The sequence below is a fragment of the Actinia tenebrosa genome, unplaced genomic scaffold (genome assembly GCF_029948245.1).
Source record: "Actinia tenebrosa isolate PJP-AT-01 unplaced genomic scaffold, QUT_ActTen_1.0 PGA_scaffold3__52_contigs__length_22856419, whole genome shotgun sequence".
NCBI lineage: Eukaryota > Metazoa > Cnidaria > Anthozoa > Actiniaria > Actiniidae > Actinia > Actinia tenebrosa.
This window is the reverse complement of record NW_028292580.1, coordinates 97,274-119,859: the sequence shown is the minus strand read 5'-3', so window position 1 is coordinate 119,859 and position 22,586 is coordinate 97,274. Positions and strand designations below refer to the sequence as shown.

Here is a 22,586-nt window from a genome sequence, read left to right as displayed (position 1 = left end):
TTTGATACGGGTCTTGCCCGTGTTGAGATTGCGCTGGAACCCCCATTCCCTATACTACTTTACCAACCTACGATGACAGGCAAATACTGCCCGTCATATGATATTAACCAGAGAGTATTTTTGGTATTAATCAGCTCGTGAATGAATCTCATTACCAGCCTACAATGTAGGCAAACACTGCCCGTCATGTGCTATCAACCAGAGTATATTCTATTGTTGTGGTTTCTTTTATATTTTTAAGTTAGCTTTGCATCCAAGATCTTTTTTGAGAATTGTACATTTCACACTACTTATGAGATGCGCAATGATTGGCTGATTACCTGGTCTCCATGACGATGAATCCGACTTGTGTCGACTAGAGGAGGCTTGGTGCTTGGGAGCAGATGACGTAACGCTTATTTTATGACTTGTAGGTGACTTTCCTGAACTGTTAAACTGAAATATTTGGACTGATATTAAACTAACAATTAGGATCTTATTACGCATTCCGAGGTTGGGGGAAGGGGGGGGGGGGGGGGGGGGGGGGGGGGGGATTGGTTGAGTTGGCATCGCAGTGCATTGTGGGACTGTCTTAGGGGACGCCATCTTGAATTCCGTTAGACCCCTTCACAGTTCCCTGCGCCATCTTGAAAGAAAGCCGTGCCTTTGCATCGAAGCGAGACGAACGGTGAGCTTGCAGTGATAGAGACGTGAATAATTGTCCAAGGTGTCAAAATAAGGTCTCTATCATTGCAAGCTCACCGTTCGTCTCGCTTCGATGCAAAGGCACGGCTACCTTTCGAGATGGCGCAAGGAACTGTGAAGGGGGCTATTGACCTCTTTAGCTGGGCGTAATGTTTTTCCATTTCTGCCCACGTATCATTCCCGAGAGTATCGTTTCTTTGTTTAACGAGCTGCGCATGAGAAGACACATGAATATAGATACAAATCAAACAAATAATTTTATTCTCAACGGAATGACAAGTGGTCTGAAATGGAGAAACATTTCGCCCAAGGTAAAGAGGCCTATAGACCGTTTTCTCAAGGTTGCGTGCGCATCCAAATTTAAGGAACTTGACGGTCCACGACACCAGAACACGAGTATTAACACAAGCTATGATTTTTTTTCGATAAGAATCTATAAAATCGATTATTCTCCTCTTTAAATATAAAACTGCCTTCTCAATTTTACTGACTTTGCGTTTTTCAGTTTTGTGGCCCATCAAATTGGATGCGCACGCAACCTCGAGAAAACGATCTATTGGACATAGAAGTTGATTTTTTTAAAACCAATGATACTGTGAAAGCTTACTAATGATACTGGTTCTTCGTCTACTGTAACCTGTAGAGATGGTGGAGAGTTGGACTTCAAGCCGAATGCACCAATAGTAATCCTAAAAAGAGTGAAAACAATTTGTGGTGCATCGAGAAAGTACTAAAATCTCTAAAACTGAAAGAGTTGGATTTTTTTAGAGCAGTAATGGATGGAAACGTACGGTACTGGCTTAAAAAATACGACATGCCGTAACATTTTTTTATGCAGGTTTTTTTTTTTTTCACTCTTTAAAGCTGTGCTCGAATTTTTTTCCCAAATCCCCACCCCCCAATCTAATCTAACGGTCCGTCCCTTAACACTCTCGTTTCCAGACCCTACTCTTTGGCCAAATCGTAGGCTCTGGGAAAAGTGCGCACCGTCAGCTCCCTGGAAGACAAGCTGCTAGCTGAAGGAACACCGACGTTAAATAAGGCATTTAGACTAAGGTCAGACTTCGAACTTCACATGAGCCGAACCTAAAGACATCATAGAAGACCGCCTTGTTATCCATTGTTTCAATTAAGTTCGGCTCGGATGAGGTTCGACGTTTGACCTGAGCCTTCCTTCCTTATTTAAGAACTCCTCATTATCATTATGCTCTTTTACTCCGACGAAGAACTAGCGTCCGAAACGTCAGTAAGTTTTTTCATCTTTTCATGGTGTAAAATTTACCCTTTTATCATTACTGTTTCATTAGAAACACCGACGCAGCTCAAACTAGTTTTTAGCTAGCTATCTCTTATTATTATGATTAGTTATGCGTACCTACCAGTAACACCCAGCAGTCGTTACTACAACGTAGGGTTTATTTCTCTCCCAAACAAACATTCTTGGCTCGGAATTAATGAGTTGCGCTACGAAGCTGATGTCATCAGCGTGATACCCATTGACGCACGAATGGCCTTTTGGGTAGACGCTTGACACACCACCCCAACGCCATCTGCAACGACAGGATTGAAATAGTAGGTTATCAACAAGTTTTTTTCTGTCCTTCTGACAGGAATCATAACTTCGAGTTCTAAATTACCGCTGTAATTCATGATTACAGACTCATTTACTCATTTACTTAGCCTCGTATTTCAGCCTCTCAATAGAGCGCATGCAGTAAAACCATGAAATAAAACAAAGTTGACATTGACAAATAGCACTATTTAGGCCCCGTCCACACGTATCCGCAAATTGTTTTTTGCGGATAAGGGTTGCGTCCACACGTGTCCGCAAATTTTTGTGTCCGTATCCGCAAATTTTACGAAAACGGATACGTGTGGACGGTGAAAACGATTCGAATACGCTTCGTGTGGACGCAAACATTTTCGTATCCGCAAAAAATAATTTGCGGATACAAAAATTTCTGGATACGTGTGGACTGGGCCTTAGTGAGTAATAGTTGCTATCCCTCAACCAAAACATTTATCACACAAAGACAAATACGCAAGAGACCATTTGTGTCTTTGTGTAATGAATGTTCTGGTTGAGTGATAGATGTTACATGTTAGATGGCAGGAACAATACAATCATTTTACATAAGAAAGAATTCAATCCCAATAGCAAAGGAATAGCCCACTTCAGAGATACGCTTCGCTTGTCAAGTACAAAGGTTTCAGTATGAGGCTCTGTGCTAAATGCTCAGTCATTCGTGACAAGATAAAAGAATAACTTGAATTTAGCACCTAGCCTCCAACTGAAACCATTTTACTTGACAAGCGAAGCGTATCTCGGAAGTGGGCTATTTTATTGTTCTGCCATATAACCACAGGAAGCCCAAGCAGTATTATGGGCACCGACACGTGATGGTGCAAAACCTCTATAATTGCATGGATGCTGGCAAGGGATTCATTCTACAACACTAAATGAAATTTTTTCAAAACGTGTATGGTTCTTCAATAACACAATTTTGAAGGTTATTAAGCGGTTTTGGTTCACGCGCAGATCGTGGGCTCAAATCGAATGTTCAGAAGTAGGCAGTCACCTTAGATACTGCAGTTTTCTTGGTGAAGATATAAAATATAATGGAAATTGGAAATATATACTAACCTGCCATGATGAGGAAATGTTACATTAAGGGAATTCATTTTCTTGTCCAGCGATGCGAAGGAATGATGAAGGGACGAGTTGATTTCTGACTAAAACAAGTGTGAGAAAAATAGCGTTAAATCTCATCTATGGCATTTTATTTGAAAATCTTTGGAAACAATCAACACGTAATACGCATGCGCAGGAAGTCATAAAAATCTAAGTCAAAAGAAAAACAAAGTTCAGACTCGCACCCAGAGCCTGCGTTTCTTCTGGCCTGCGGCGAAGAACGAGGGCTCTGACATAATTCATTTTTTGGCGCATGCGCAATTTTCCGAAGTGAAATATAGAATCAATGGAAATCATGCTTCAAACAGACTTCTGTATTTACTTCCCATCAAAATAAAAATTAGAAATTGGGAACATATATATATATATACGTATATATATTGGCAAGTCTTTGTACGCATGCGCTCTTATACCGGAAGTCCAAGAAATCCTGGTCTCAAAGATAGATCATGCCAGAGCCCTCGCTCTTCGTCGCAGGCCAGAAGAAACGCAGGCTCTGGGTACGAGATTGGCCAAAGTTTTACCGCTAAGCCACGACCTTGTCTCGTTTTTTATTATAGTCTTTCTTCGTTTTAAGCCTCAAGAACACGAGAAAGCCCGGGGGGAGATGGGACAAGCATACAGTTTGTATATACCGCCACCACCTTGTCTCGTCTTTTACTATAGTCTTTCTTCGTTTTAAGAGCACGAGAAAGCCCGGGGGAGATGGGACAAGCATACAGTTTGTATATACCTGTTTATTAAGAGCAGAATGCATTTCTTTGAGTGCAGTTTTCCAACCAGTCACGTCTTCTCGGTCCAGTAGCTGCTCGGCCACCAGTGATACAAGCTCTTCGTCGCTTCGTTTACTAGTCACGTGATGTCTGTACATGTTGGTGTCCTGTTTGACTTGATACACCTCATCATCGAGTTTGTTTAGGTCTGAATAAGATATGGAATATGTAAGGAAACTGAGGATTGTCTTCATCATGGAAGTCCGAATCTTGTTAAAAGAAAACACTTGGGTCTGTGCTTATACAAACCTTTTTCAATTACTCGAAGTTCGTTTTGTTGTTCATTGAACTGCAAACAACAACATTTTAGGCACTTAGTATAGCAGGGATAGCCATAACCTTAACCTTATAATAAATCACGCTTACTGATTGGTTGGGAGCGCTTGCATTATGAGAGCAACAGCGCACGCGCGCGCTTTTTATTTCGTCTTCCGTGTCCAAAATAACGGCTTCTTTAATTCGTATCTTATAACAGAAATGAGAAAATTGATGCTAATGAGAAATCTTTTGTAAATAGCACCAACATGGCCGCGATGACGTAACGTGCAAGTGAAGAATACTCGGGAGGTAATAGTTGTGAGTTTGGAGGTTAAACAGACAATCTACTTTACCTGTGCTGTCAATGAATCCAACTCAACGCTGAATTGTGCGGCTGTGTCCTGTGTTTCACCTTTAAAATTAAATTATAGAATAATTGAAATAAATCGCGTGCTCTGATTGGTCAATAGACCCCTTGCAGCACGTCGGAATGCAGCTCATTTGGAGGACATAACAATGGGTTTCCAATTCTCAGGAGATTGAAATTCTTTTGTTTTGTCCTCCAAATTTAGCTGCTTTGACGTCACATGCAAGAGTTCAATTACTGTTTTCTGAGGAATAGACCCCTTGCACTGGGTCCCAAGAGGGATTGTTCTGATGTACGAAACAACAGATGTTTTTGCATAAGAAAAGACGGCCTATTGTTTTGTCCCACAGAACAATTCTCTTACATCTGTGAGCAGTGGAGGACTTTACGGGCTGCATATTAAGGCGCTATTAGCAGTCGTGCAGCTTACAATCATGAGTGATTTGTTAGTACATTAATGTTATGCCTCTAGACAGGGATAGGCTGTTGAACCGGGAAACAATCCCCTACTCTTACACGAATAATTCAACAGGTTCTTTATGTCCCCCATTATACTGCAAGTTAGGAAGGGTTGGCCTACGGTTTTAAGTCCTTGTCCGAGAGGACTTGAAGATCTAACCATTTACAGCTATTATTACAAAGGCAGCATCTTCTCCTCAGTTACTTTAAGACCCTAAGTGTTGGCTTGAACCACGACCGCCCGCACAACAGAACGACGCTCTTACCAACTGAGCTAACCAACGTGGCGTGATGTCTTACCCTTTGGGGAACTCTTGACCTCCACTCTAGTGGTTATGTCATCGTACAACTCGATTATCTTCCTGTCAAAGTGTGCGAACTGGAAAAAAAAAGTGAAAATGAAAAAAAAATTTGGAAGAAATAGTAAGAGCAAGGAACAAACGCAAGGCATGGACGCAAAAAACGACCAGCCAATGAAGGCGCACACTGTGAAGTGAAGCTTTTATTTCAAGAGAGAAACACCTAAAAGTGAAACACTTATAAACTTATGGCCCTCAAATATAAAATTAAAATAAAATTTAAAAAATCCTATATAAATATATACAGTAGATATTAATTAGCTAGATACTTGAGCACGCGATACTGTTGACAGCGCTAGCGCATGCGTCGGAAAAGATGTATCGGCTTTCCCGTTTTGCGGAAAACTGGTAGCAGGTATCGCGGGGCTATAACTAACCCAATCTCGTACCCAGAGTCCCCGCTGATGAAAAAGCCGAAAGATTCTGGGCTCGAGATTGAAAAAAAAGACAAACTCAATCTAATGTGGTACTTAAGCTACTAGTTTCATACCCGTTCATCCATCTTGGCCAAGAGTCGGTTTTCCAGTATGTCAATGTCTTCCATATGTTGAGACTGACTCACTTTATCGCAAGTACTAAAGAACAAACGAAACCATTAGAAAAAAAATAAAAGGTAGCCTCCTTCGCAGGCGTCTCTTTGCTCTTTTCCCGGGGGGGGGGGGGGGGGGTACTCTTGCCCGTTTAGGGTAGGGATGTGCCACTGAGCCCTCTGAATCCTGACCCTGTTCCAGAGTAAAATCTGTGAAATTTATACCCTGGTCCAGAGTAGAATCGCTGAAAACCATACGCTGTTTGGCGGCACGTACCCGTATAGCGAATATAGGGGAGTAACCCCCCCCCCCCCTCCCCCCGGGCTTTTCTCTCTCTTCTCTCTCTTCTCTCTCTTTTCCTGTACTGGCTCGCCTTAGTCTTCCTCGTTTTCAACACAGGATACCCATCCCTATCGAACAGCAGCAACAAAAGCCATAGCGAGTAACCTTCAGAGGCTAAGCAAAAGGAAAGTAGCGAGAATTCTTCTTGCCACTTTGACTCATGCGAACAGTCTCACAGCAACTAGACGTCTTTATATTGGCTGTATTGTTTTCCCATTTCAAACCACGAGTCATTCCCTAGAGTATCATTTCTTTGTTTAACGAGTTGCCCATGAGAAAACACATGAATATGGATACAACTCGAATTTTTCCCCATTTGAGACCACTTGTCATTCCCTAGATTGATATTGCTTTCTTTAAAAGTTGCGCATTTAACAAGACGCGCAAATATGGAAACAACTTAATAAAGAATCTCATTCTCAAAAAAATGACACGTTTTCTGAAATGGGAAACCATTGCTAAAGGGTCTATTAGACAGAGTACGGAGTTGATTGACATCAGCTAAACCAATCATTGCGGTAAATAATAACCTTTTTAAAAACCGTCATACCTTTCTTTGGCGAATTTCCTGATAAGAGACGGTTGCTTGGCCATGCGATCAGACATTTCATCCATGATTTCACTCCATTCACTAACTGAACATGGGGGGAAATATAGAACAATGAGTTGTACTTTTAAAGTAACTTAACGCCATAAAAATCGATCCTTATTATTATTTTTCCAATATATTTTACATTATAACTTCAATTTTGCATCTTCCTACTGATTGATTGATTTAAGAAAGGTAGTGTCACTACACATCATAGTTGAAAAACAGGAAATTCCAGATGATTGATAGGCATCAGTATTAAAAGATCAAAGTTCCCTTTTCTTACCTTGGTTTTCGAGCAGTTGAATTTTTGTTTGAAGAACACCCACTGCAAATAATTCAAAAAATTGCATTATTAGTAGTCATGGTAGCAGTTATTTAGCAGCAATAATAACTGTAAAAGAAGTATAAGTCGTAACCAATAGCTGAGCATTTAAACTCATCACTGGTATATGAACTTGGCGTTAGGTACTTGTTCGGTGGGATGAGAGGGGCCTGGCACACAAAATCGCGGTAACCATGGCAACCCTGTCACAACTCACCGTGCACCTGTCACACTGATAATCTGGTCAGTGGTACACTTACATATATATAGCTACCATTGGGAGGGAGGGCAGAAAAAACAACAAATATAGCGTTTAGCGTGTGGTTGCCAGAGGTTAGCGATAGCGAATATCGTAATGCAAACGATTGTTGCCGAATTCAAGGTCAATCTAGCGTGATTACATGGATAGCGTGCGATCGAGTTGACCCGTTGTAATCAAATAGCGTTGATTGCAGTAGTAGTAGTAGTAGCAACAGCAACAGCGCAGCAGCATCGGCAGCAGAAGTAGTAGTAATAGCATTTCTACCAAACAGTTATTAATTAAATAATTTTTTTTACTGCTTTAATGGTTTCTCTCTTTTCTCAGCAAACCGGAAAAAAAGTTTCATTTTAACTACCTCATTTAAACTTATCATGATAATTTAGTCTTACATGAAACATTTGCTAAAGAAGTTCTGTTTCCTGTCTTCATAGATGGGCTTTGCTGTAAGGAACTTGGTTGCCATGGTGATTGCAAGATGTCTCTTCCTCCTAATAACGACATTACTCAAATTAGCATTCTTATTCTTTTTGCAGTGCTTCCTAATCACAAAGTCACATGATTTTCTATCGCAACAAAATAGGGTTTTAGTGGACATCAATCAAAGTGTTTCCATGACACTGTCAGAAAACAAAGTTTTTAAGGGTAGTCGACATGCTCATGCAATTAGATTACGCTATTTCATGTATTTGTCCTATAATAGTTGGTGTTATGAGCTGAACTCTGTCTACTTACTAACATCACAGTGTCATTTTATTTATTCATTCATTCGTTCATTCAATCATTCATTTATCCATTCATTCATCCATCCATTTATTCATTCATCCATCCATCCATCCATCCATCCATCCATCCATCCATCCATTCATTCATCCATCCATTCATTTATTCATTCATTTATTTCTGGTGTTGATTGTGGATTTTAACTCCTTGATTTGGGGAGGGGGGGTATAGTCACATGAAGAGGATGAATCTTTTGTTTACCACTCGTATCAGCATCAATAGATGACATGGATATGTCAAACTTTGCCTTATCATCTGCTATAGATGGCCTGGTAGGTGCACCATTATTGAGGCTTGTTCTCATTGGTGTACTGAAATATTCATTTGTAACGCCTGTAAAAGTGGGCAAAAGATGAGCATGTAAAAGATGCTTAGGTTTTTGGCTTCCATCAGTCAAAAAATACTAAACTCAGACCAGTGGTGGGTCCAGAACTATACTATTTAATGGGGTATGAGAGGAGTAGAGGGTAGTATGGGGGGGGGGGGGGAGGGAGGGGGTGGCTGTTACCTAGAAAGGCATTGCATATAATCCTTTTTTGGTTTTATCTTTTCCTTTATTTCTATCAATACATTTTCCAACTCCAAAGAGGAAAGATGCTTAGATTTTTGACTTTAATCACATTAAAAAAAAAAAAAACTAAACTCAGACCAGTGGTGGGTCCATAACTATTTAATGGGGTAGGAGGGGGAGGGGGGATGGAAGGTGGGTGGCTGTTACCTAGAAAGGTATTACATATCATCCATTTTTGTTTTTACCTTATCCTTGATTCCTATTGAATGCCAATCAAACTGACCATATTAAGCTGAATGCATTCTGATCATGAGCGATAATTATTCCCAAAACTCAACAGGCATTCTCCCACTGACAGTAACATATTTATTGCTAGCGATAGAAATGCATTCAACTTGTGGTAAGTTTGATTGGCGGTAGCCAATATGCCAAATGGCTCCTAACATCTGGAGGAATAGAAATTCAATAAGGAATCGAAATCACTAGTCAAGAATCTTCCCATCCCAAAATTTTATCATGACACCTAATTATGTTTCAGGTGGATTGTTTTAGATCTAGTTGTTATTTACCTGTTTTGCCGATTCCAGGCCCAGTGACATATTGTGGCATATGCTGATCCACATGACCCCCTGATGACATAGTACTGTTAATGAGAGTTGATCTACTGGGTAGTTCCTTGTACTCTGTTCTACTGGATACTAGGGAAGACACTTCTGAGACATCATCTGGGATATTATCAGCCAAAGGTTCACCATCTCGTACTGGAGGCTCGTTCAACGGTAGGGTTGGAACCACTTCACTCAGATTACCAGTTGCTAAGATATTAGGACCTCGCTGGAAGATTAAAGCTTTACCATTCATTTCTTCTTTAAATTCATTCAAGGGTAGGGTTGGAACCACTTCACTCAGATTACCAGTTGCTAAGATATTAGGACCTCACTGGAAGATTAAAGCTTTATTATTCATTTCTTCTTTAAATTCATTCAAGGGTAGGGTTGGAACCACTTCACTCAGATTACCAGTTGCTAAGATATTAGGACCTCGTTGGAAGATTAAAGCTTTAATATTCATTTCTTCTTTAAATTCCTTCAAGGGTAGGGTCAGAACCACTTCACTCAGATTACCAGTTAGTAAAATAATTAGGACCTTGCTGGAATATTTAAGCTTTACCATTCATTTCTTCTTTAAATTTCAAAATTCATTTTAGGTTCAACCAAATTTAACTTCATTTTATTATATGTGTCGATCATTGGATCCTTTATCTTCTCAAAGTTGAAACTCTGGCCAAGTTCAAGACACCAAGTTCAAAAACCTTCATTTTTTATGAGCTGCTCTATGTCAGAGCACTGCTATTAGATTGGATTGAAATTTAGGAGGTAATGTTTTGAGGAATGAAAACCAGAGTCTAAGCAACCAGGAAAAACACAGCCTAAAGGTAGTTCTAAACCCAACAATTAACTTCTATACGATGTTGAGACCAGGAGTCAAACTTTATTCTCCTTGGTCACTGTTTGCTTTTTGGATACCAAACAGTGAACAAAGGAAATATAGGGACTGTTCACAGTCTACACTTGAGACCAGAGGGAGGTCAATCAAATTCCACATTCAATAAAATGAGCCTGTACTTACATATATAGCATTGATTAACCAATAAAATAATAATAATAATAATATTTTTATTTAAAGTTGGTGTCAAATACAGTGTTAAGGGCTGGTTTCCAATTTGGCCCACTTTTCACTCACACACACCACCACTATATTAAATATTCTATGCACACAACAACTCACAAGTTGATTTTTACAGAGGGAGGAAACTGGAGAAATGTTAACCAAACTCAATTCAGATATGGTGTTTGCAGGGCTTAAACTAGTAACCCAAACCTTTGGAACCACAGTGGTGAGAGAGGATGCATCAGCAGTGTACGCCCACCCAATCCATCCTTAAATAGGAAATCTCATTGGAATACAACACCATCAAGATTGCAAATAGCTGTAAATATCTTACCATTGGACTAGTGGTCTTCATGGAATCTTGATCTAGCCACTTATGTAGCTGCTTGATAGATCCATCATGTGACTGCATGCCAGCAGAGTAAAAACTGTTAATATCATCAACTCAAAGACAGTCCAGGGGAAGATTCAGGATTTTTTCAATGGGGGTAGGGGGAGGTGCAACATCCGTATTCTTTGTTAGTCTGTTCTATTGTATATTGTGTAGTCTTTTGTTGTGGCTACTGAATTACCTAGACTGTGTATTCTACACAAAGATAGAACCATGCTTTCTACATGGTCATTTATATGAAGATTCCTGGACCTACCCTGGGGGGAGGGGTTGGGGGTCAGTCCCATACACAGCCTAAAATAAACTGTGCTAGCAGCAAAGTAAGGCAGCTTTTTTTCAAAAAAATTCAACCTGTTTAAAAGCTATCGCAAAATAATACCAGAATATTACTTAGAAAGTCCAGAGCCTACAGTCTAAGAAACAAAAACTTTTTCATCGAAAAACATACGAATAATACGAAAAATAAGGTATCAATTGATAACGAAATTATTCAGTCACCCACTTACAATATTGCATTGAAAATTGAATTAATTCAGCTATTAATTAAGTAACCACACATACATGCGATTATTAGTTGTTCGGTAACTATAAATACAACGACCGACAATAGCCGGAATGTAAATAAATGAAGCTGAGAGACGCTAAACCACGGGGTAGACGCGCTGTGAATAATTCTTACACTGTGTTGTACGGTGTTTAGTCAAAAATAAAAACTCTAGAGAACTTCGATAAAATTCACTTCAATTAAAAACAAAAAACAAAAACAAAAAACGAAAAGAAATCAAACATAATGGATGAAAATAAGTCTTTGATTATTCTCTTAATTTCAAGCCTTTTCTTTTTGATTTTTTTTTTTTTTCTGGTCTCAAATATATAAGAGATAGTTTACCTTCAATACGTCCATTATGACCCTCAAAGTAGTCATGATGCTCTCGTCCGCTTGAGAAGGGATTTGAGGAGCCGATTGACCGCTTCGCTGAGACATCTTGATCTCCCAGATCAAGCTAGCTAACCGTCGCTAGGTATAATAAACATCAGAATAAATAATTCAAAGGTTTTTGTGGTATTTGTTTGCTTATACACTTCAAATATGGCGCCTTGAATCAAATATGCAAAACATCTGCAGACAGGAGCCTCGCTTCAGCAGTAGGCCGGGAGGGGGGAGGGGGGAGGGGGGTACTCCGCCAGAATTTGGGTAGGGGTGTTCCGCTGGGATTCTAAAAGATTCCTGTTTGTGATAAAGAAACTCAAATTTGTGGACCCTGTTTATGACAAAAGATATACTAGTAATTTATTGCACTGAGTTCCGATTTTAATTATCATGTCATAACCTCCCCCCCCCCCCCCCCCACGGGAGTAGAATGAATAGGCTTGAATAGTTTTTGACAGCAAAATTTGTTGTATTCTTCCACAGCTCTTCTACTTTTCATTCTTTCATTCTTTCATTCTTCCTTTCTTTTTCTTAATCATACCGTGTTCTCTCTCTTTCTCTATTATTCTTTCATACATTCATTCTTTTCCTTTTTGTTCTCTTATCCCCCCCCCCCCCCCCCCCCTAAATTTCAAATGGCTTCCGTTTCCATTCTAGATCTCCTGCTTTCTTACTCATCTTGGTTCTTGCTTTCTGTTTCTTTTTTTTTTTTTTTTTTTTTTTCCTCGTTTGTTTGTTTATTCGTTGCATTGTTTCAACCCAGTTTCTGTTAATTCCCTTCTCTTCCTTTCTCTTACTTTCTTTACTTCATTAATCTGTATTTTTATTTATTTTCAACTTAAAGATACTAAAATGCGAATCAATCTTTAATTTCTTGAAGGCTTTTACTTCTGGGACTTTTTCCCTGTGGGAATTTTAGCCATTGATCATTCACTATATATATGTTCCGAACTTTTTACGAACACTTATGCGGTGAACCGATAACAATTCGGTTTAAGATCGGAAGCGATCGTAGCTCGCCCGAATGGTCACGAAAACCACAAAAAGCACTGCGCAACATCGAATGCGCATAAGCAATAAATGACGTCACGGTGTAAGGATATCATTTAGTAGACAATGTTGTGGCACCGATAATTCTAGGGTTTTTCTTTCCTTTTTACTTCAACTTTTAACTAGATATGACTATTTTACCCAAGAAGAAGCATTCAGAAAGTAAGAAACCAGATTCTAGTTCAACTAGTGATGGCAGAGGGAGAATACGAGGCGCTCCAAACCGTCCCTCGCCCTCAGAGAGGAGCTCCTTGAATAGGTCTTCTGACGATTATGTTGGCGAAAGTTTTGAGTCTAGGGAAGCTGCTGATGCTGCTTGTAGTACAAAAAGAAGGCATAGAGGATCTCCTCATCGCCATAAATATCATGAGAGACACAGCGATGAAGCTGGATATAACAGTTCTGATGAACACGATGGGCAGAATTTGGAAGTCGTCACCGAGGAGGTTTGCATTCACTTGGCTTATATTTGGCTTTGTTTTGGCTTGAAAAAGCCTTGAAAGAAAGAATATTTACTATCCTCTCTGTTTCTTAATACTAAAATACAGATGGAAAGACAGTTTGAACAAGCTTTGAAGGAAAAAAAGGGATTGATTATCAAGAGAATGGCCGAAGATGGAGCATGTCTATTCAGAGCTGTTGGTAAGCTTAAATTCGACTTCCCTACTGCTTTGTTTTGCCTTTTTAAAACACTCTTATTGAGTCAAAAGGAAACAATAGGTTTACATCTTTCCCAGACACCTTTTTAAGATAATTACTTCCTTATATCAGGATCTTTTACGATTTTTAACCCTTTCAAATAGGCTTCCAATTTTACATTAAAGCCACAGTGATCACGATTTAAAAAATAATAAAATTCCTTTATCAATATGGCAGAAAATATTTCTTTCTTTCCTACTTCTAAATATGACTTTTAGCAATGTAAAATCCATAGAACTATAAATATCAAGTGAAAAAATATAAAATAGTTTGTTTCCTTCAAACCACAATCTATTCTCAGCTATTTCTACACTCCTTAGTACAACAAAGACTAGGGTAAAAATATTACACAATACTTATAGCTTTAATTCATTATTTAATTTCTTTGGTTCTATTTATATTTTTAACATTGGAAGCTTATTAAAACGTGAGGTGGTTTTGTTATCCTTACAAAGGCAAAACCATTCCCATATTGGTTAATTACATATTGGTGAGATATTGTTCCCTCAGGTTAGATTCCTTTGTTATTATAATTGCGCTACTAGCTTAGACGGCTTTCTTAAACCCTTTCAAAATCATCTTGACAGGAAAATACAAAAGAAGTCACCCTTTTTATCAATGGAATCTGTTCCTAGACTTTGTATCTCAGATACCACTAAAAATCTCCCAGATGTAAAGTTAAAGACCATGATAAATGGCCCAACATTTGTTGGGACCATTGATCCTAGTTGGTTCAAAATATTGGCTCAGAATTTTGGCTGAAATGTTGGTTAAATGTTGGTTCAAAATAATGTTTTGACAATATGTTGTGGTTGATTCAAAAACGGTACATGGAATTTTGCATAAATGTTGGGTCAATTGTTTTGGCCATTTGTCATGGTTGGTTCAAAATAAATGAGGCCAAGCATAATTTAGGCAAGTTTAAAACGGAGACAATGCTGACCAGCAGTCCACCCCGTGGTAGCTGTTTGCTGGGATCCAAGGTGTCTCCACTTGAAATATAATTGCTGCTCAACTTATCCCCTTTTTTGGCTAAAAGTGTTGACTAAATGTTTGGTCAAATATTTGTTGGGTCACATTTTGGGTCAAATGTTAACTAAAGACAGTTTTTTTATGGCCAAAAGATAGGAATAGGAAGCAAAAACCAAACAATTGAGTCTTTCCTCACACACTCCACTCTTGGTTTCAAAGGAACCATCGAGGAATTACAAATATTATGATAATATAAAGAATCTCATAATATCTTCTCACAATGTTAATTTTAAAATCAATTAATTCATTACTTTTTGAATATCATCAAGACCTCGCTCACCAACATGAGTTCCAATAGGTCAGTTAGTTGGTTAGAGCATCTGACTAGCAAACAGAAGGTTCTGGAAGCAAATGAAAACTTGGAATCCTGCCTAGAGCTCAGATTCTTTTTCCAAGAAAAATTTGCTTGATGAAACATTCGCATCTTTAAAAATTATTATGCTAGCAGGAAAAATCTACTAACATTAATTTTGTTGTTATGTTACAGCTGATCAAGTGTACGGTGACCAGGAAATGCATACTGTTGTTAGAAAGCATTGCATGGACTACATGGTAAGCATAGTAAAACCAAACTAAGTAGCAGATCTTGCTCAATATGTCATTTACAAAGATCATCAGCTTTAGTCGCCTAATAGACCTCTGCCTAGGGCGTAATGTTTTGCCATTGAAGCACATGTCATTTCCTAGATTAAAATGTTTTTGTTAATGGTCATACAGTAGAAGACACATGCATATGAGTACAACTCAAACATGTTCTTTACTACGGTTTCCAATATTCTGTGAACTCGATTTTAAGTAGCACTCTCTGATTTTTTTTCTTTTTTTTTTTGCTGCCATCAATCAAAAAAATATATTCACAGAATATTGAGAATCCCAGTAACTAGTAACTCAGAATTCAATGGTTTAAATTACATATAAACAAATAGATGTTAAAATGTGAAGTTCTGTTTCATGATGTAAACTAAAAATATACTAGACATTTTAAAACAACATATGGTTTCACGACAGCCATATTGTCTGGCAAAACAATAAGAATGTTCGCCTGTAGGAAATCAAATATCTTTGAGGTGAAATTTGGTCCAAAATGCAAAGTAGTTCTCCATGTATCACAACTGCGGCATATTGAGTAGTACAAAAAGCATAAAACTCACTGCTCCCTCTCTTATTTTCAGCTCAAGAACATGGATTATTTCTCTCAGTATGTTACTGAGGATTTTCGTAGCTATATAAGAAGAAAACGGGAAAACCATTGCCATGGCAACCATGTAGAAATGCAAGCTCTTAGTGAGATGTATAATCGCACTATAGAAGTGTACCAGAATAGTATAGGTAAGAAATGTTTACTCTGACCGTACACCAGTGGAGTTACCGCAACCAGACTTGGTAATATTCAATATCAAATGACAAGGAATTTGTTGTTCACTTGCTAGGAGAGTGCCAAAGTTCACTAAGTAAAAACTTTCGTTTATCTTTAAGGCTGGTTCATACTAGCATCGTAAGCATTGGAATCAGGAGCGCAACAGAAGCACAAGAAGCTTATGTCCTAGTGTAAACAAAGCAAACAGAATTGTAAGCCTCGCTTTAGCACGCTTCTTTGTTGTTTCCATATTGACCAAGGAGGCCACTATGTTTTGGGATGAGATAGTGTCATTAGTCAAAGCTTTCAATTCTGATTCCAATTCTTTTGTTCACACTCGAACATAATTGTCATAATCTGGATCAATATCGAAAGAAAAAGAAAACTTCTGAGCCTCACGATTTCGATTCCATCACCCTTTGGCTTACAGTTCATTCCAACTCAGACCAATGATTCACAGTAGATCAAAAGCTCTCTGTCGCTAGTGTGATCCAGCCTTCAATCTTTAGTTACGTACCTATAAACCATGAGAATAGTTGATTCTGGTCGACCAGTATCTCATAAAAAACAGCCAATCACACCCAAGTATTCCGACTATTTTTTTCTTCTTTATTTCAGAACCAATCAACATATTCCATAGCACACAAAAGACTGACAATGAACCAATCAGGTTAAGCTATCACAGTAATGTCCATTATAACTCTGTTATCAACCCAAACAAGCCCTCAGTTGGTGTAGGACTTGGTTTATCAGGATATAAGCCTTGGGTAAGCGTAGTACAGTATTTTATAGTCATCGTCATCATCATCATCATCATCATCTTCCTAAGAACGAGCGCGCTCATTGGTTAATTGGAGGTGAATATTGTACGATATTCACCTCTGAATCTCGGAATATTGAGTCAGCAACAAAATGGCATCTGCCGGCAATCGTTTTGCAAAGTAAATTCCATTCCTATCAATACTAAAAAGGCAACAAAGTATGGCCTAAAAGTTTTGCTAAAAGTTTGTTTGTTTTTATTGAATTGTATATAGAAATGAGTTACTCTGTACACAAGTTGGTATATGCTAAAACAATTATTCGCCTCAATTATTCGCTCAGTGAATATGGAGAATATTTTCCTTATATTTATAAATTTGATGAAAATAAATAAATAGATAATCCATAAGTCTTTATCCATATTATTTATAGTAACTGTTAATGGAGTTCCTGCAACATGGTAATAATTATTGATTACAGGATTTTAACTTGTAACTTTTTTTACCATTTAGAATGTGTTGGTAAATGATGCTATGCGTCAGTCAGAGGAATGGCATATTGAGCAGGTGAGATAAGAATAGACATAAATAGATATCTCATTTTGTTAGGATTTTTACACTCTGTATCATATGGATAAAGTTTCTTGTTGGTTTTGTCCTGTGCTTCAAAGGTTTTTTCTCCCGGTTTTTCCAGTTTTCGTCCCTCTGCTATATCAGGTTTGTTACCCGTTGGAAATCAATTGCTGCCCTCGTAAAACAAGGAATTTTTTTAATGATTATGAAAAGAATTAGATTAGAGATCACTCTAGACTTGCAGCTCCAGGTACAAAAAGTACAAGCATATTCTACATCACATTACATTTTTAAGAAGTTGATGTTTTTTGGTAGCAAATGCTTGAAGATAAACTTCGTGCCACTGACTGGGAAGCAACCAATGAAGCCATGGAAGAAGCTGTAGCTAGAGAATCTTACTTAAATTGGCTACAGGACAGTGAACGGAGAGCCAGAGGAGCCCGTGCAGCTGTGAGTGCAACCACATAACATGCCTCCTCTCCTTTCCCTTCCTTGCCTACACCCTACCTACCTTATTCTAACTTACTCCCCCCCCACCTACCCTAACATAGCCAACCCTACCCTAACCTACCCTACTCTAACCTACCCTATTCGTACCTACTGTACCCTAACCTAAACTAACCCAAACTAACCTACCCTACCCTATATACCCCTTGCATTGAATTCCTAGAGGAATTGTACTGGGGGACAAAACAATAGGGTGTCTTTTCTGCAAAAAAATCCATTGTTTTTGTCCCCCAGTACAATTCCTCAAGGGACTCAGTGCAAGGGGTCTATTCTACCCTATTCTAACCTACCCACCGTAACCTACCTTACCCTATTCTACTCTACTCTCTTCTCCTCTACTCTATTCTAGCCTACCCTACCCTATTCTACTCTACTCTCTTCTCCTCTACTCTATTCTACCCTACCTACCGTAACCTACCTTACCCTATTCTACTCTACTCTCTTCTCCTTTACTCTGTTCTAGCCTACCCTACCCTATTCTACTCTACTCTCTTCTCCTCTACTCTATTCTACCCTACCTACCGTAACCTACCTTACTCTATTCTACTCTACTCTCTTCTCCTCTACTCTATTCTAACCTACCCTACCCTATTCTACTCTACTCTCTTCTCCTCTACTCTATTCTACCCTACCTACCGTAACCTACCTTACCCTATTCTACTCTACTGTCTTCTCCTCTACTCTATCCTACTCTCCTTTCCTCTATCTAACTATCCTCATCTCTCCTCACCCCTCAAACTAATAACTTTTTAAACTATTTTAAACAGACTTATTCAAGCCCATCTTCAAGCAGTAGCACATCCACATCTACTGAATCTAAAAGACCCAACTCCCCACACCACAGGGACTGGGAGCGAGACATAGACAGCGCACCTCCTACCAAGTCTCCTCGTCACTCCCCTAACTCATCACCCAGCTCCCCTCGACATGAGCCATGCTTCATGGGACCGAGCCTTTCTGACTGCAATCCACAGACATGTCCTTCATCTTCTAGTAGCTCTACCGTTACCTGTACAAAGACTTCTCAATTTGAACCTCGCCCTAGTTGTTCAACCGCTGTTTCTAATCCACCATCACCTGAACAGTCCCAAGGTGCTGCTTGTCAGACAGAGTCAATGTATGGTAAGTGCCTCTCATGTTTCTTTGATCCAGGGTGGACATCAAGTACGACTGTGAAATAGGCCTCTCATATCTTGGTTATAATGTTGTCCCATTTCAGACCATGTGCCATAGGCCCTTCCTGAGCTCAATTAACAGATTGCATTGTGGTCTAGATTTGGTTCAAACAACACCATATAAGGCATGGTGATCAAACAATGTTTGTACAGAAGCTAGACCACAATGCACCATGTTCTCTATCTCAGTAAAGGTCGATTCCCTTAAGTATCATTTCTTTGTTTATCAGTTGTGTATGAGAAAATACATGTCTATGGATACAGCTCCAACAAATAATCAGTATTTTCAAGAGAATACTCCTTTTTACAATTCGATTCAGTGACCACGAATAATAGTTCCTAGCTGAGGCTGGAGTTCCAACGCATGACAAACTGTAGTTTTGCTATGTGCGGAAACTCCAGCCTCGGCTAGGAACTATTATTCGTGGACACTGAATGGAACTGTAAAAAGGAGTATTGCATTGGGTTTGAATTGGAAAACATTACGCCCAAGGTAAAGCAGTCTAAATTGTACTAGACACACCTTCATGTTGCGAAATTGACATTTTAACCAATCACATAACATTTCAACCAATCACAGCACATGAGAGCTTTGCTTATCCAATCAAAATGCTCGGTCACGGTCACTATTAAGTCTTGCAGTTTATTTGATTTACTTAACAAAATGTGTATGTCTTTCAGATTTTAATCAATGGAATGAAGAAAGAATTCTAGCTGCGGTGCTGGCTGAATCTCAAAAGGAATATCTAGAGAGTCTTAGAAAGAATGCTAAAGAAAATCCCCCAGAACCTGGGTGCAGCAATTCATAGCATTATATTATCATCAATTAGTATTCTTATCCTATTATTCTTAATGGATGTCATTACACCTCTTGCTGGTCGCGTATCTTTAAAGTCAAGATGTATAATGGTTGCTTGGGCTACCTGTGGTCTTTCCCATCTAATAAGATTGCTCACATATTGGAGTCCCCGAAACAGTTCCCTGTGCCATCTCGTAAAGCAGTCTTGCCCGTGCATCGAAGAGGGAACGGCGGTGACCTTGCTATGATGTCTCTATCATTGCAAGGTCCTTGCCATTTTCGCTTAGATGCACAGGTACGGTTACCTTTCAAGATGGTGCAGGGAACTGCAAAAGGGGTTATTCCTTGGTGTTCGAAGCAAGCTCAAAGTAGATCATAGATGGGCTTGAGGAGAAGGCACAACAAAGCTAGTCCAATAGACCTTATTCGTGGTATGACAATGTTTTCCCAAATCAGCGTGACAAACCTCTGGGGGAATGAAGAGCTATTGTTTCGAAACTCGTCGGGATATCATCGTTATTCCTTTCGTATGCTTTGGGATACTCATGAATTTTTCGAGGAGTAAAAACAAAAGAAAATGAACCCCCTGGAGGTTCGTCACGCTGAATTGGGAAAACGTTGTCACCACGAATAAGGTCTATTTTTAAATCTTAGGCCTAGGGCAAACGTCGAACTTTCCATGTACCGAACTCATTAAAAACAATGGATATCAGGTGATAATGAGGCGGCATTCTTTGATGTAATTAAGTTCGGTGCATGGAAAGTTCGACGTTTGCCCTAGGCCTTACACCTTTTCAAACATGCTCCTTATAAAACCAATTCTTGGGGTGCAACCAAATGACTAAATTCCCTTGAGATATAAATAACAATGAAAACGTCGCCATGTCTGTTGATCTATCAAGAGAAGCTAGTAACAACATGGCGGCTATGACGTAGCATTCACCCCAAAAATGCTCCTGAAGTCATATATCTGACCAAAAGAATTTCAAATGACTGGGTATAAAGTTGTAACATAATTCTTACAATGACCTAAAAGCTAATGCTCAGCTATGAGTTTTTGTTAAATATAAAATAAATATTTCAAAGTATAAATAATTATTTGATAAAGGTTCACAAGACCAGTTTTATGTTCGGGATAACTATTTTCAACAAGGACCATTATTGATATTCTATGACAAATTTCTTTATAAAAAAATAGAACTGTGTTGTTCATTGTTATAACGAGGGATATCGAATAATTGATATTTTAGGTCCAAAAATAAAATTGCGAATATGTGCGAGGGCCTATCACGAAAATTATATGGTATAATCACGTGTATCGTTTGATTACTGTCGGCTTTCAAGTTGCCCTCCTGGCAAAGTGCAACGAACGTTCTATAGAGGCTTTGCACCATCACGTGATGTCGGCCACAACAGGAGACAAGAATAGCGTCTTTTTCCCTGGGAAACTGAATTCTTTCTTATGTAAATCAGATTAGACCAGATCCAATTGTTTCATATATCTCACTCGAAATGCATGATGGCATAACCCTGGGTCCTCTGTTGACTGGCTTCTCAATTTTCACGATAACGCATCACAGAAAATGAGTAAAGCCTTGATCACGTTTTGAAGTAAACTCCCTTATTAAATAGATGCACTTATTATGCTGCCAGCTGATAAATGAGTTTTATATTTCTATTGCAATGGCAGGCAAGTTTTTATTTCCCCCTGGCTAATCGTCAGCTTCACACGTCAAATTCGCAGTGACGTCATTTGGACGCACTATTTCAAATCAACTTGTAATGAGGTCATTAATTATTTGTTTAATTATGGTTTGTTCGATTATTGTTTGCGATTGCCATGGGTAACTGAAAACGAAGACTTTGATCCTTATAACAAGCCGGCGCAGTTTTGCTAGTTCAAAGTTACTTATTGTTCTTTGCGATTCTGCATATCATTCCCATCTATGACTAGGGGAGTAAATATCATTTAGATTTCAGTAAGCTTATTATATTTCAAAATATAAACGTCCCGTTACCATAGGAACTTCAGGAATATTTATTCCCTTATATGACTTTGTGAGTAAAAATATAGTATGTCCATATGTAATACAGTTAGATAAAAAATATAAGCTATGGGCTGTGCACCTTCTGCTTGTGACTTCAGTAAGCTTATTTTATTTCAAAATATAACATTCCGTTACCATAGGAACGTCAGGCAATATTTATTCCCATATATGCCTTGACGATCAGTAGAAATATAATAGTGTCTATATGTAGTATTTAGATAGAAATATCTATAGCTATGGGCTGTGCTCCCTCTGTTCGTGATTCCAAAGCGCGAGTTCACCGAGATATCATGAGGGTCCATATTTCAACATAAATGAATTTCGAAGTACCCCGATCTATGTTCTACCACCATTGAGAATAGTACGAAATTCCCGCCGATCTGGAGTTCGATGGCCCGAAGGTAAGGGAAAGTCTTTAGTATATCGAAGAACCTACAGCCAAGCGCAAGTGAAAATGAAGTGATAGCAAGATCTAGGTTCAATATCCTTTACACCATGCTATGTGACGTCCTTGGCGTTATGAATATTTTGTTAACCACTGTCACTGCATTGGATGTATTTACTGGGCAGACTAGGCGAAGAAATGAGAAAAGGCTTGCAAATACTGAAGCATGTTATATGAGCCAAGATATATCAGAGAATCTCGTTCAGGAAGACCTCAGAC

At 38.8% G+C, this 22,586-nt stretch overlaps 2 protein-coding genes across 3 annotated transcripts; one reads left to right on the top strand and one right to left on the bottom strand.

The window, feature by feature from the left end:
* Positions 1 to 228: 228 nt before the first annotated feature.
* On the bottom strand, positions 229 to 12,000 carry LOC116287140 (uncharacterized). Its single transcript, XM_089035256.1, has 16 exons — positions 11,883 to 12,000; positions 10,937 to 11,008; positions 9,501 to 9,765; positions 8,622 to 8,753; positions 8,030 to 8,128; positions 7,340 to 7,381; positions 7,015 to 7,099; positions 6,083 to 6,167; positions 5,534 to 5,612; positions 4,761 to 4,819; positions 4,399 to 4,438; positions 4,110 to 4,297; positions 3,329 to 3,417; positions 2,064 to 2,234; positions 1,292 to 1,373; positions 229 to 435 (listed from the first exon to the last, which is right to left on the bottom strand). The coding sequence occupies exons 1-16, from the start codon at positions 11,976 to 11,978 to the stop codon at positions 229 to 231; spliced, it is 1,791 nt and encodes a 596-aa protein (XP_088891382.1). The 5' UTR covers positions 11,979 to 12,000.
* A 1,009-nt stretch (positions 12,001 to 13,009) lies between these two features.
* LOC116287142 (OTU domain-containing protein 5-A) lies at positions 13,010 to 20,969 on the top strand. 2 transcript variants are annotated; one of them, XM_031693779.2, is made up of 9 exons: positions 13,010 to 13,420; positions 13,523 to 13,616; positions 15,193 to 15,257; positions 15,878 to 16,034; positions 16,681 to 16,829; positions 17,334 to 17,387; positions 17,709 to 17,843; positions 18,668 to 19,022; positions 19,757 to 20,969. In XM_031693779.2, exons 1-9 carry the CDS (start codon positions 13,103 to 13,105, stop codon positions 19,882 to 19,884), a joined length of 1,455 nt encoding a protein of 484 aa, XP_031549639.1. In that variant the 5' UTR covers positions 13,010 to 13,102; the 3' UTR covers positions 19,885 to 20,969. The 2 variants fall into 2 exon arrangements, with proteins under 2 accessions (XP_031549639.1, XP_031549640.1); XM_031693780.2 differs by lacking the exon at positions 17,709 to 17,843.
* Positions 20,970 to 22,586: the final 1,617 nt, after the last annotated feature.

Coding starts and splice junctions, on each gene's coding strand:
- LOC116287142 (XM_031693779.2), top strand. CDS start 13,103: ATGACTATTTTACCCAAGAAGAAGCATTCAGAAAGTAAGAAACCAGAT. Junction 13,617..15,192: donor ATGTCTATTCAGAGCTGTTG/GTAAGCTTAAAT, acceptor GTTATGTTACAG/CTGATCAAGTGTACGGTGAC. Junction 17,844..18,667: donor CCAGAGGAGCCCGTGCAGCT/GTGAGTGCAACC, acceptor TATTTTAAACAG/ACTTATTCAAGCCCATCTTC.
- LOC116287140 (XM_089035256.1), bottom strand. CDS start 11,978: ATGTCTCAGCGAAGCGGTCAATCGGCTCCTCAAATCCCTTCTCAAGCG. Junction 8,129..8,621: donor TATTGATGCTGATACGAGTG/GTAAACAAAAGA, acceptor TGTCGTTATTAG/GAGGAAGAGACATCTTGCAA. Junction 6,168..7,014: donor AGGAAATTCGCCAAAGAAAG/GTATGACGGTTT, acceptor TTTGTTCTTTAG/TACTTGCGATAAAGTGAGTC.